The 15,141-nt window shown below is 41.7% G+C and overlaps 2 protein-coding genes across 2 annotated transcripts in view; both read left to right on the plus strand.

Moving 5' to 3' along the window:
- The window catches only part of LOC115478361 (mediator of RNA polymerase II transcription subunit 12-like protein), a 72,595-nt gene extending 68,630 nt beyond the window's left edge, over positions 1-3,965 (plus strand). Inside the window, exons 20-21 of the mRNA XM_030215663.1 lie at positions 2,699-2,834; positions 3,774-3,965. Coding sequence (XP_030071523.1) covers positions 2,699-2,834; positions 3,774-3,965 — 328 coding nt within the window. The remainder of the gene's footprint in view (positions 1-2,698; positions 2,835-3,773) is intronic.
- Positions 3,966-8,169: 4,204 nt separating this feature from the next.
- LOC115479010 (mediator of RNA polymerase II transcription subunit 12-like protein) overlaps positions 8,170-15,141 on the plus strand; it is a 74,251-nt gene continuing 67,279 nt past the window's right edge. Inside the window, exon 1 of the mRNA XM_030216714.1 lies at positions 8,170-8,520. Within this exon, the coding sequence (XP_030072574.1) occupies positions 8,260-8,520 (261 nt within the window). The 5' untranslated portion in view covers positions 8,170-8,259. The remainder of the gene's footprint in view (positions 8,521-15,141) is intronic.

A 15,141-nucleotide genomic window follows, 5' to 3' on the forward strand; every position in this document is an offset into this window, starting at 1 on the left:
GGGATGTCCACTCAAACAATGACCCTGGCCATTGGTTTTTCGCCGATGTATTGGGCTTCTTCAAGAAGACTCAGGTAACATCCTAGGTGATCGTCTTCCAACTCTGTACTCAAAAACATGGTCATGTTTAGTTTCTTGATCATCAAATCCTATAGGGCATTTTTCAGGCATAGGGAACTGCTGAAATAGCCTAGGTGCTAGCAAAGAGAATGCAAAACTATTCCTCTGTTCTTCAATATGTCCATCCCCAGATTGGCTGGTAAGGGATGTGCTACCAAAAGCTGGACTTGGCAGCCAGTCTACGTTTTTCCTTCCATCTCTGTCATTGCAAAAAACTCCATATAATTCTCAAAAGAGGTCCAGCGTAATGATTCTCATTGCTCTGTATTCATCAGTACTGGTTCTCTCTTACCAAAGGTTTTGTAGTTCTTTCTCTATTCAAGCTTTAGATATTTCCACTGTTAATAATGCAGAACAAGGACTTCCTTTTACATCCAAATCTCAACTTGCTAGCCCTGTCAGCATGGTAATTGAAATGCATGTGATTTCCACCATCTTTTCAGACTGGTTTAGCATGCACTAAATGACCTTAACATTCACAGTAAGCTGTAGTAAATAGACTCCATAATGTATTAGGATAAATTATGACACAAAGCTTGTAAGCATTTTGCATTAAACCCTTTTCATCAGAATAGGCAAAAACGAAGATAAATGCTGGCATATTTATTGAATGCACTAAGCAGTTTTCCTCCTATAGCTTTGACAGATTTTTTTCATAGGTGCACAATAAGGGATCCATTTTGAAAACAGGACCCTATGGTTTATTTTTCTTCGGTTAATGCTTTAATGTTGAGAATTTAACCTTCTCGATCTTGTACAGGCAGTTCAATGCAGCTTGTCTGTGTATGTCACAAATGGACCGACCTTGAACCTGGTAATTTAAAGTTAGAATAAATGCAATAGCTGTTGACCGAAAAGGAGCTTTGCGTTTTGGAAAGCAAATTGACAACTAAAGGAAAACAGATTTGATGAACATTTATCAAAGGAAGGCCACTCCTTTAGCAATCTTACAGTAAAAATGTTTAAAAGAAACTTCAGAAGCACACAGGAAAAGAGAATGTTAGAAATGAGATGATCAACCACTTTGGGCTTCTTTTACAAAGCCTCGCTACCGATTGCCACGCGGCAAATGAGAGGAAGCCCATAAGAATTGAATGGACTTCCTCTCATTTGCCGCACAGAGAATCGGTAACGCAGCTTTTTAAAAGAAGCCCTTTGGGGCTAACAAAAAAGTGCTCAGTAGAGACATTGGCTTTCTTGCCCACTGTCAGATGTAGGGCCTCTGAGCTATTCCGCCCCTCTCTCCCTTTACTGAGCTGTACTAACATGTTTGCTTATTTATTAGGATTTATTTACCACCTTTTTGAAGAAATTCTCCCAAGGTGACGTACAGCAAGAGTAATTCAAGCATAGGCAGTAGCAATTACAGCAGTAAAAATATTCAAATAGCTGTACATAGTGTGGCATAGTATGCACAAGAAAAATCTTAATAGCCAGCATAGGGTGTAAGTGGAGGTGGAACATATATAACAGGAGCTAGATAGAAAATAAGAAGACTAACAATGCAAACAACCTAAAACCTTGATGAGCTTGTATTATTTAAATACAGTCTAGCTACATTATTTCTTTGCTCAACTAGGAGGGCTCCCATGGTAAAAATTACAAAAAATATTTTTCGTTGTGCTGGAAATGGTGTGCGTTGGGCTGGCCATAGTTCTAGGTTGCCGTGCATCAAGCCTGTTACTGCGCAGCAACCCTTTAGTAAAAGGGCCCCCTAAAGAAGAGAGGATAACTTGTCAAAGATGCATTAAGTTAATCCAGTAAAAAGGCACCTCCTATAACTTGATTTAAATCACAAAATTCTTAGATTCATTTTATATACTACTTGGTGCAGAAAAATAAAGCGCTGTAGCAATATAATCATATAATAAAAGATAAATTACAAAAGTAATATAATACATAATATAAACATAAAATAAAATTCAAAATAATATTAACATTAAAATGGGTATAGTAAAAAAAATTCTTTAAAATATTATCCAAAATGTGAGTAAATAACCATACTAATATAAAATATTTATATATGTAGGGGAAAACCTACAGAAAGTACTATAGGACTTTTGCTTGAAAGTTTTAAATTTAAAAATTGATTAAAATTCATAGCACTTGTTTTAAGCTTGCGCTTCCCTTGGTCTTTTTTTTTAATTTTTTTATTGTTGTTGTTATTGGTGAAAAGTGCAGGTAATTACAGTAAATGCTTATCTAAAAATACACCATGTCAAAACTGGAAGCAGACGGATTTGCAGGAAATAGACCCATATTTTGCCCTATAACTTAAACCTGATCCTCTGTGTTTACAGTAGCAACTTTTAAACCAAGCGTCCTGCACTTTAGGGGTATGTTTACTAAGGTGCATTAGCGTTTTTACCGTGCCTGTAAATTTAAGACACGTTAAACGCTAACGCACCTATACATTTCTATGGGCGTGTTAGTGTTTAACGTGCGTACACCATTTACACGCATTAAAAATGCCAATGCACCCATAGCGCCACTTAGTAAACAGCCCTAAATTAAGTAATCATATGTTAGCTATTTCCTAAACATTAGACAAGTTTCATTCTTGTCTTTTTCCTTACAGTGAGCTTTTTACAACAGTGCTTGACATGCTGGGTGTTTTGATCAATGGAACACTAGCCTCTGACCTATCGAATGGGTCCCAGGGGAGTTCTGAAGAGAATAAAAGAGCTTACATGAACCTAGTGAAGAAACTAAAAGTAAGTGTGGTTCCAATTGTGCACATTACTGGTGCAAGAACATTATCATAATTGTGTCAGTGATTAGGCATACACATCTCGCATTATTTGGAAGAACCATAGAAACATCCTATTAATTACAAAGTACGTTTTCCAGTTCTGCATTAAAACTTTTCTTTGCCATGTTTGTTCTGTTATGTACATTTAATCAGAACATCTTGTTTATAATAAAAATAGTTTGCACATCTGGTAAGAATTAGACACAATGCAGTTATACTCATTAAAATATTTAGGGTCCTATTTACTAAGGTGCGCTAGTGTTTTTAGCGCACACTAAACGTTAGAGACACCCATATATTCCTATGGGCGTCTCTAGTGTTAATGTGTGCTAAAATACTAGCGTACCTATAGTGCGGCTTTGTAAACAGGGCCCTTAAAATGTCATTGGGGCCCCTTTTACTAAGCCATGTATGCGCATACATGCATCCTACGTGTTCCAGTTTTGAACTACCGCCCGGCTACCGCGGGTCCAGGTGGTAATTTCATTTTTTACACGCATCTGCTAGTGTGCCGGAAAATTTTCCAGCGCATTGCGCTAACCGGACAATAATTAACATTGTACGCATGCTGACAATTGCCACCCAGTTAATGCATGAGACCTTACTGCTAAGTCAGTGGTGGAGGTAGTGTCAGGCCCAAAATGGACGTGCGCCAATTTTCATTTTGCTGCATGTCCATTTTTGGCCCCCCAAAAAGGCCTTCTTTGCAAGTGCGCTGAAAAATTGAACCTGCGTGGATCCAATACACGTATCTACACCAGCGCAGGCCATTTTTCGGCACATCTTAGTAAAAGGACCCCATTGTTTTTTTTAAAGGTAAGTGAGTAAATGTTATTTTAAAATTCTGACAGTATTGTGTTTGCCATTTTCTTTTCTCACTTCTCTTTTCTCTTGTGGCTAGAAAGAACTAGGTGACAAACGTTCAGAAAGTATTGACAAGGTCCGCCAGCTGCTGCCTTTGCCAAAACAGACGTGTGATGTGATCACTTGTGAACCAATGGGATCTCTGATTGATACAAAAGGAAACAAAATTGCAGGATTTGACTCCATAGATAAGAAACAGGCAAGAGCAAATGTTTGCTTTTCAAGCTAGAGATGTACTAGATTTCTCTGGCCTAGAAAGTTAAGTGATAGCTTCAGCTATCAAAATAAAAAGAGAAGAAATAAAATAAATAAAGTGTGTATATTTATGTGTATAAATATTACGGAGTGATATTCCGCCCTTGGTGACTAGGAAGCTGCTTCCATCCACGGCAGTGGCGTAGCTATGTGGGGCCACGGGGGCCTTGGCCCCTGTAGATTTGGCCCTGGACCCCCCTGCCGACGACCCTCTCGATCCCCCCTCCCGACGCCAACCCTCCCCTGCCGCCGTCGGCTACCTTTGCTGGCGGGGGACCTCAACCCCCGCCAGCCGAGGTCCTCTTCTTCCAGCGCGCAAGGCTTCGTTCTGTTTTTGTGAGTCTGATTTCCTGCACGTCCCCCCCCAGTAAAGGATGGTGACGATGGTGGAGGGGGATCGAGAGGGTCGTCGTCGGGGGGGGGGGGGTCAAAGTCGGTGGTGGCGGGGGGGGGGGGGGGGGGGAAGCTAAAACATGCCCCCTCATCTCGGGCTCTGGACCCCCCTCCCGCCGAAGTCTGGCTACGCCCCTGATCCACGGGCTGAACTAAGCACAGATATTCAATGCTGGGTTATGTGCGACTTATCCAAGTATGGCTGCCGACCCTGAAGTTAACCATGCACCAGCCAATATTCAGGCAGTGCCTGGTTAACTCACTACATAAAGTTAGGATAGCTCTTTTACTGTTTCTAACTTTATGCAGTTATTGAGCCGGTTAGAGAAATGAGGGGCCCTTTTACTAAGCTGCGTAGGTGCGTACGCACGTCAATTTGGAGTTACCACCCAGCTACTGCGTGGCCTGGGCGGTAATATAGGTTTTCTATGCGCATCCGCTACGTGTGCCGGAAAATAATTTTTATTTTCTTTTTGCGCGGCAAAAACCAGGAGGTAATTGTCATTCTATGAGTGTAGAAGATTACCACAAGGTTACTGCGTGAGACCTTACCGCTAAGTGAATGGGTGGCGATAAGGTCTCAGACCCAAAATGGATGCGCACCAATTTTTATTTTGCTGCACGTCCATTTTCGGCAAAAATTAAAAATAGGCCTTTTTTTTACAGGCGCGCTGAAAAATGGATCTGCGCATGGCCAAAACATGTGACTACCCTAGCCCAGCCCATTTTTCAGTGCACCTTAGTAAAATGACCCCTGGATATTGCTGCTAACTGGCTAACTTGCCACTCCCCCATGCTCTGCCTATGGCCCACCCTCTATCTTAGTCAGTTAGGGGATGGCTGGTTAGTGGGGATATTCAGTGGTAGTAAGCAGTTAAGTGCTAATGAATATCCCTGGTTAACTCCAAACAAGCAATTTAAATGGCCAGGGGCCTCTCCTGGCTGTTTAAATTGCTTTGAATATCCAGTGTGTTTTTTCTAGCTAAAAAGGTGCTGATACTCAAAGGCCAGGCCACCCTTCAGGGGTGGAGAGATCACTGAGGGACCCACCCCACAATAGCCAGGCGCCCTGCAACCAGTCAGAGGATCTTTCACAAGGCAGAATTGGTGTGTAGACCCTGAGCACTTTCATTAAAACTTGGGGTCCATGGGTCAATTTTAGCAGGCAATGGAAAAGGTACTGGTACTCAGTATCCCCAAGTACCCCTTCAAAAAAAGCCCTGTGAATATCTAACCCAAGGTTAGCTTGAAATTTTATTATCCTTGGTAGATTGAATCTTTATTTCACTTCTAAGGGAGGAAGCAGTTTCTCATGCAACTGACTTCAGTAGAAGTTGATAGGAAGTTTTAAAATAAAAAAGGCTTCTTGGAGATCCCCAAGTTCAGGAATTCAAGATCAGGGCTTCCCAAATTGTGGTCACGACCCCAAATGGGATGATGAAACTCGTGTTTGGGGTCGCAGCCTGGGTGGGCATTACATAGGATATCATTGTGCTTCACCTACATGGAGGTTGTGTGCTTTCGTAGACCATGAAAATTAGGGTTGTAACTACCGAAAGATTGGTTAGCACTGCTCTAGATATAGGGCTCCTTGACTTAAGGACCCCAAGCCCCAGATGACTCTTTCCTAGGACCGAGCCAGGGAGGTTGTGATCCAGGACTGCTTGTGCAAATATATCCTGGGACTAGACAACCCTTCAACCTTGAACCACTCCATACCCTCTCCACCCATCCTAAAGGACACACCCAGTGTGCAGGTTTTCCCACACATATGTGTATTCCTGTTCTGAAATAGGGAATGCATGCACAGATTTTATTCTTACCCAAGCAAGCCCCACTGAAATTGCATCCAAACCATGCTCCCTTAAATAATCTATGTGCTATGGATTTGCACATGTAAAAATTGGCTTTCTGAAATGGGGTTTCACAAATATACAGTGGGGGAAATAAGTATTTGATCCCTTGCTGATTTTGTAAGTTTGCCCACTGACAAAGACATGAGCAGCCCATAATTGAAGGGTAGGTTATTGGTAACAGTGAGAGATAGCACATCACAAATTAAATCCGGAAAATCACATTGTGGAAAGTATATGAATTTATTTGCATTCTGCAGAGGGAAATAAGTATTTGATCCCCCACCAACCAGTAAGAGATCTGGCCCCTACAGACCAGGTAGATGCTCCAAATCAACTCGTTACCTGCATGACAGACAGCTGTCGGCAATGGTCACCTGTATGAAAGACACCTGTCCACAGACTCAGTGAATCAGTCAGACTCTAACCTCTACAAAATGGCCAAGAGCAAGGAGCTGTCTAAGGATGTCAGGGACAAGATCATACACCTGCACAAGGCTGGAATGGGCTACAAAACCATCAGTAAGACGCTGGGCGAGAAGGAGACAACTGTTGGTGCCATAGTAAGAAAATGGAAGAAGTACAAAATGACTGTCAATCGACAAAGATCTGGGGCTCCACGCAAAATCTCACCTCGTGGGGTATCCTTGATCATGAGGAAGGTTAGAAATTAGCCTACAACTACAAGGGGGGAACTTGTCAATGATCTCAAGGCAGCTGGGACCACTGTCACCATGAAAACCATTGGTAACACATTACGACATAACGGATTGCAATCCTGCAGTGCCCGCAAGGTCCCCCTGCTCCGGAAGGCACATGTGACGGCCCGTCTGAAGTTTGCCAGTGAACACCTGGATGATGCCGAGAGTGATTGGGAGAAGGTGCTGTGGTCAGATGAGACAAAAATTGAGCTCTTTGGCATGAACTCAACTCGCCGTGTTTGGAGGAAGAGAAATGCTGCCTATGACCCAAAGAACACCGTCCCCACTGTCAAGCATGGAGGTGGAAATGTTATGTTTTGGGGGTGTTTCTCTGCTAAGGGCACAGGACTACTTCACCGCATCAATGGGAGAATGGATGGGGCCATGTACCGTACAATTCTGAGTGACAACCTCCTTCCCTCCGCCAGGGCCTTAAAAATGGGTCGTGGCTGGGTCTTCCAGCACGACAATGACCCAAAACATACAGCCAAGGCAACAAAGGAGTGGCTCAGGAAGAAGCACATTAGGGTCATGGAGTGGCCTAGCCAGTCACCAGACCTTAATCCCATTGAAAACTTATGGAGGGAGCTGAAGCTGCGAGTTGCCAAGCGACAGCCCAGAACTCTTAATGATTTAGAGATGATCTGCAAAGAGGAGTGGACCAAAATTCCTCCTGACATGTGTGCAAACCTCATCATCAACTACAGAAGACGTCTGACCGCTGTGCTTGCCAACAAGGGTTTTGCCACCAAGTATTAGGTCTTGTTTGCCAGAGGGATTAAATACTTATTTCCCTCTGCAGAATGCAAATAAATTCATATACTTTCCACAATGTGATTTTCCGGATTTAATTTGTGATGTGCTATCTCTCACTGTTACCAATAACCTACCCTTCAATTATGGGCTGCTCATGTCTTTGTCAGTGGGCAAACTTACAAAATCAGCAAGGGATCAAATACTTATTTCCCCCACTGTATGCTATATATACATCTGAATGACTTCGAAAATAAAATTTTTATATCTTTAGTGCTGGGCTTTGATAGAGGATTCAGTAAATGCATATTTCTATTGGCACTGAATAGGAAAGAGTCATTTTGATTCATGTCTACAGGACCCATAGTGAGCCAGTGGAAAAAATCCTTATTGAGTAAGGCCCAAAGAGACTTTGTACTTTCTAAATACAGACCATTTAATTACAAAACTTTTAACTTTAAAACAGGGTCTTCAGGTATCAACAAAACAAAAGGTGTCTCCATGGGATTTGTTTGAGGGGCAGAAAAATCCAGCCCCATTGTCTTGGGCTTGGTTTGGAACTGTTCGTATGGAAAGAAAAGTGATAAAATATGAGGAACAGCACCATCTTCTCCTTTTCCACACACATCCCAAACCGAAACCACGAAGCTACTACCTCGAACCACTGCCTTTACCTTTGGAGGAGGAAGAGGAAGAACCCAGTAGCCCTGTATCTCAGGAAATGGAAGGGAAATCGGCAGACCTGTCTGATCAGGGAAAAGCCACTACAGATGATGAAAAGAAAACGAAATCTAGGAAGCGGAAGACAAAATCAAATGCAAAGACTGATGTAAGTTATCTAATGTGTTGAGAAAAGGGTCACAGGGGAAATGGGGAGAAAGTAAGAAGTTCCATTTTGGCCTTATTGGGTTTTAGACTATGATGGAACGTCCAGGCAGAAAAATTGGAGAAGCGGGCTGAGATTTGCAATTGGTAAAAGGTCCTGGTACAGAGAGATTGGTCTTGGAGGCATCCACATAAACCTGGTATTGTAAGCCATGTGAAGATATCAGATTACCAAGGGAGAAGGATGTAAGGGAGACGAGAACTCAAGTTGGAGCCCTGCAGTACTCCAACAGCATAGTGATGGAAGAGGATCTGCCAGAAGACATGCTGAGAGTGTGTTGGAAAAGGTAGGAGAAGTAAGATAGAAATGAGTCTCTGAGGCCACATAAGGACAGTGTGCTAAGAAGCAGATTGTGATCAACAGTAGAGTGAACACTCTTGGCCTTGGCCATTAGAGGGTCAATAGATGCTCTTATGAGAACAATATAAGGCAAAATCCAGGTTGGAGCAGGTTGAGGATTTCTTGCAATGCAAGAAAGTCACAGTAGTTGAGTAAACAATCAGTACTTTGGTCACTGAGGGTAGGAGAGGAATAGAATGGCAGGGCACAAAAACTTTGGTGAAGGGTTTTTGAGAAGGGATTGAGATCACAGTATACTTGATGGTAGTAGGAAGGTTTGCAGTAAGATGGGGATGATGGTTTCAGGGATAACATTGAGGAACTTGATGAGGATGGGGTTGGAGGGACAAATAGTATGAAGGATGAGAGAACATGGGCACTTTTGTAAATGACAGGAAGATAGAGGGAAATGAGATTAATTGGAATTGCTCACTTTGCAGGAGAGAGGGGAGATGCAAAGTTGAAATGTTTAGAAAAAAAGCTGTATAAAATTGTATCAGTAATACACATTAACCCCTGGATTATATAAATGGTGCAGAAATTTCTAGGCACAAAATTGCACGTTATCCTGAGATGTGCACACAACTAAATTGGCTAACGAGTCAATTAGCATCAATAATTGGGTCCTGACAGTCAATTATTGGTGTTAGTAGTAACAGTTTGAATTTGCATGTGCATCTTTCTAAGTGTTATTCTGTAAAGATCCATGCGCAAATCTTATAAGGCATAACTGAAAAGGGAGTGTGGCCACGGGAGAGGCATGGGTTAGGTCAGGGGCATTTACTAAAGAAGCACATAGTAATACTGAATACCGGGGATCCATGTCTGAATTATGTACCAAGATTTACACCAGGTTTCAGTTGGTGTAAATCCTCGCACCCAAAGTTTGTCATGGAAATTGGCTCTAAACACTATTCTATAAATAGTGTCCAACTCGGAGTGCAGTTTATAGAACAGCACTCAACAACACAGTTTTTTGAGCACCATTTACTGAATTTAGTCCTAATAGTTTTACTTGATGTATCGTCTAGTCCATCATGTATAAAAGAGAATGATTTTTGACTAACCTTATGTAAAGTAAAATTTTGCAAATGATTTTCAAATAAACATTTTTGGAATAAAGAATTATGTGTAAGGCAGCACACAGTGTGGAGGGGCATTTTTGAAAGGATGTTCAAGTCAGAATAGGCGCATCCATGTCAGAACATCCCAAATGGATGACCATCTCAAATGTGTTTTTGAACAGGAAATATGTTAAGATTTCTTGTTCGAAAGTATATGAGATGAACGTCCATGTGCTGGAGACATCCGTTATGACCAGCCAATTTACAAACTGCAACATCCTTCCATGCAACGACGAACCCTTACCGCCACCCATTGAGGTGGCTGTAAGGGCTCCCATGGTAACCCTGCGGTAACCGGGCAGTGTGCAGTGATGCCCGATAACTACCGGGTTACCACCACACTAACCATCTACGAATTTTTTTTCACCCGGAAATGGTGTATGCTCGACCTGGAACTACCGCCGGCAGCCATCTTGGGCCAGTGGTAGACCCAGAAAAGTGAGCAGTAAACCTGTTTTGGGCTTACTGCCGCTCTGTAAAAGGGTCCCTAAATGCCAAGAAGCCCATAGGTAGCATGTAGTGCGTACTAATGCCCATTAATGTACACTAAGTTGTAGTAAAAAGGCCCCTAAAAGCATAAAGTTAGCAAACCCTTATTTTGTAATGTACTTTTAATGGAGAAGTTTCTAACAGGTGAAACATCAGGAATCTTATTTCTGTTCTTCCTTTTCTGATCAATAAGGGCGTTAAATGATTTTATTCTGTTATGTACTTAAAGTTACAATAAAGGCTATATTTTATACAGGAAGCCTATGGTTTGAGTCTATAGGGGCACCTAGTTAAACAACACAGAAGTCCTTTTACTAAGCTGCGGTAAAAAGTGGCCTTAGCGTGCCCTTACATGGGTCTTTCCCAGGCACTAAGGACATTTCTACCACAGCAATAAAATGGCCAATTTTCCATTTTTTCGATGGCCATGCACACAGCCATTGAAAACAATTAGCTCCTTTCAGCAGGGACCGTCCTTCTTTGTCAAATTGTACAGCACTGCGTAACCCTGGTAGCGCTGTAGAAATGTTAAGTAGTAGTAGTTTACCGACACCTATTTTGTAAGTGGTAAGGGTTCATGCACTAATCATGCAGTAGTCAGTTAGCATGCGGTAATGCAGACACGGCCACTCTTTGCTCCCTGACACGCACCCTTCTGTGGAAAAAAACATTTTTTAAAGTGCGGGGTTTGAGCATGTAAATCTCAAACTTATTACAGGATGCTTGAGCATGTCCCATGGTAAGCCCTTTTAAGCTGTGGTAAGTGCGCAGTAGCTTACCGCAGCTTAGTAAAACTGCTCCATAGGCAGCTATGCGCCTTTGTAAATGGGCTCCCAGAACCAGCTCCAATAGTGTACAGGTATCGAGCTACACATTTACACCTGCTCTGGGGATGGGGTAGATGTGTGCATGCATGTAGTTGTAAATCTGCCTCTGCATCACCCAAACCACACCCTTAGGAATGCCTTCATGCAGATCACATAAAAGCAGGTGAGCACTTTCCATGTGCATACTTTTTACGCACAAATGCAGACGTAGAACTTTATAAAAGATCTTTTCCATATATAACACAGGTTTTGCTTACGGAAAAAGCTTTAGAAAATTATCCCCCAAGTGTTAACTATAATAAGGGTTTGGTACTTATGATTGTCCTTGGATGTTTTCAGTGTGTACACTTTTTGGAGATGGAGGGGCATTTTAGATATGACATCCAAATCTGATTTGGGATGTTTTGCAAAAAATGTCCAAACATCCAGTGCCAAACATGGTCGTTTTCGAACCAGAAAAATGTCTATCTTTCTGGTTTGAAAATTGCCCTATTTTAGATGGATTTTGTGCTCAGTGCACCTTTCTTTTAGGGCCATTTTCAAACAAAAAACATCCAAGAGAAAAATGCAGAAAATAGGCCATTGGCTTGTCTAGGGGCCAACAGTATTACAGACATCTCAGCAGAGCTGTGGGACAGTCTAGGGGGCTCTGTAGTGAACTTCATATAAAGGGTTTCAGGTACACATCACATCATAACTCCCTTATATTTGTATGGTGAGTCCTCCAGGATTAGCAAAAAATGTACTGTACCCAACTGTAAATAGCCCATATGCCTGCAGGTGTCACCTATATGTGGTTTCAGTAGGTATTTTGTGGTTTTTGTGGGTGCTCACACTTTCCACCACAAGTATACTAGTTGGAGTGGGATATGGGCCTTGGTCCACTTCTCTACAATCCACTGCATTGACCACTAGGCTACTTCAGGGACCTGCTTGCTGCTGTAATAGGAATGGCGATTATATCTGCAGTTGTTATAGAGCCTGGTATCTATTGTCACTTTCACCTCTTAGGAGGGTGGGAGGGGATTTATTCATTTATTTATTGCATTTGTATCCCACATTTTCCCACCTTTTTGCGGGTTCAGTGTGGCTTACAATATGAGTTGAATATTGGAAATACAATTGTTACAGATAGTTGTAGATAATATTATGCAGGGTTATGCGAAACAATTGGGGTGTCATTAAGGGATGTAATAATGGAACATAGGCATTGCAACTTTGGAAGGAAACAATGGGAGCTTAGAGGCGATAGAAAGGCATGAAGTCATATGGTATATAACTTTCTGTGAGAAAAGGTATGAGTGATGTGATAATACGGGGATTGGAGTTCCGAGGTGAATGTACGATGCATTAGTGAACAGTAAGTGTGGACTTTGTGTTTTGTTTCTATCCATAGACTTGTTCGAAAAGATGAGCCTTCAATAATCTGCGGAAGGAAGCTTGCTCGTTGGTTGTTCTTAGATTGCGCGGCAGTGTATTCCAATACTGCGTGCTCATGTGAGAAAAGGTTGACGCGTGTAATGTTTTGTATTTCACGCCTTTGCTATTGGGGAAGTGGAGGTTAAGGAAGGTTCGGGATGATCTTTTGGCATTTCTGGGTGGTAAGTCTATTAACTCAGAAATGTAGGATGGGGCTTCACCGTGAATGATTTTGTGGACTAATGTGCATACTTTAAAAGTGACGCGTTCCTTGAGTGCACTTTCATATTTTGGCTTTCCAAAGATGAGTCTGGCTGCCGTATTCTGGGCTGTTTGAAGTTTCCTCAGTGTTTGTTCTTTGCAGCCTGCATATAGTGAGTTGCAATAATCCAAATGGCTGAGCACAAGGGATTGCACTAGGCTGCGAAAGACGGATCTTGGGAAGTACGGTCTTATCCTTTTTAGTTTCCACATGCTGTAAAACATCTTTTTTGTTGTGTTGTTAGCATGAGTTTCAAGCGTTAGGTGGCGGTCGATGGTGATTCCAAGGATTTTTAGCGTTTCTTAGACTTGAAGGTTCAGGTTTGGAGTGTTTATGGTTGTGAATTCTTTTGTGTTGTATTGAGATGTGAGAATCAGGCATTGAGTTTTTTCTGAATTTAATTTTAGTCGAAATGCATCCGCCCATGTGTTCATGATGTGTAGGCTTTGATCAATTTCGTTGAGGATTTCGTTTATGTCCTGTTTGAAGGGGATGTATATTGTCACATCATCAGCGTAGATATATGGGTTAAGGTTATGGTTTGATAGGAGTTTTGCCAAAGGGATCATCATTAAGTTAAAAATGGTTGGTGAGAGAGGTGATCCTTGTGGTACTCCACATTCAGGTATCCATGCCTTAGATGTGGTCGAATTTGATGTGACTTGATATGAACGTTGGGTTAGGAACCCTTCGAACCAATTCAGGACATTACCTCCAATGCCAAAGTATTCGAGTATGTGTAATAGGATTCCGTGGTCAACCATGTCAAAGGCACTTGACATGTCAAATTGAAGGAGGAGTATATTGTTGCCAGTTGCAATTGTCTGTTTGAATTTGGTCATAAGGGTGACTAATACTGTTTCTGTGCTATGATTCGACCGGAATCCTGATTGGGCGTCATGTAGTATTGAGTGTTTGTTTAGATAGTTTGTGAGTTGTTTGGTTACCATTCCTTCTGTTATTTTGGTTATTAAAGGTATGGATGCTACTGGCCGGTAGTTGGTTATTTCACTTGTGCTTTTCTTTGTGTCTTTAGGGATTGGGGTGAGTAAGATTTTTCCTTTTTCTTTTGGGAAAAGTCCATTTTGTAGCATGAAGTTTATGTGGCTCGTTAGGTCTGTTATGAATTGTTGAGGAGCAGATTTCATGAGGTTGTTCGGGCACGTGTCTAGTTTGCAGTTGGATTTTGCATATCTTTTGAGAGTTTCAGATATGAGGTCTTCAGATAGTATTTCGAATTCGGTCCAAGTTCTGTCTGCAGGGTATGTTCCTTCTTCTGGGTCTAGACAGTCTAAAATTGTGGCGTACTCAATAGGGCTGGCAGGTATTTTGAGTCGTAGTTGTATAATTTTCTCCTTGAAGTATTTCGCAAGGTTGTCCGCATCTGGTACATCTTTGCCGTTGTTTGTAACTGGTGTGGTGTCTAACAGTTTGTTCACAAGGTTGAAGAGTTTATGTGTGTCTTTGTAGTTTGGTCCTATTATTGTTTTGTAATGTAGTCTTTTGGTCTGTTTTATGGTGTATTTGTATTTTCTCCGAAGTAGTTTCCATGCGTTCAGTGTTTGTTCGTTTTTTTTTTTTGTTCCATTCTCGTTCTAGTTTTCTGACTTGTGTTTTAAGTTTTTTCAGCTCTTCGGTGAACCATGGATTAGTGGGGGGTCATGTCTTTATCCTTCCAGTTGTCATCTGGTCAGTTTGGGCACCTTTTTGACACTTAGTTATTGAACCGGCCTAGCCAAAAATGTCCTATTTCTTTCCCTGGATGTTTTTACAATGTTCCATTATTGCAGAAAAACTTCCAAATTGTAAGCTTACCCTAGTCCCACCCAAATCCTGCCTCCAACACAACCCCTTGAGATTTAGATGAACTGCATGGAAAACCATCTTTAAAATGAGTTTAAAACATAGGGATTTGGACATTTTTGTGAAAAAAGCGTCCATCTACCACTTTGTGCCATTTTTGGAATGTTTTTCTGTTTCGAAAATGAGCCTCTATATGGGGCTCATTTTCAAAGCACTGAGACTTACAAAGTTCCATAGGTTACTATGAAACTTTGTAAGTCTAAGTGCTTTGAAAGTACGCCACCCATTTATGCAGATGGAA

Source organism: Microcaecilia unicolor, chromosome 10, assembly GCF_901765095.1.
Source record: "Microcaecilia unicolor chromosome 10, aMicUni1.1, whole genome shotgun sequence".
Classification (NCBI taxonomy): domain Eukaryota; kingdom Metazoa; phylum Chordata; class Amphibia; order Gymnophiona; family Siphonopidae; genus Microcaecilia; species Microcaecilia unicolor.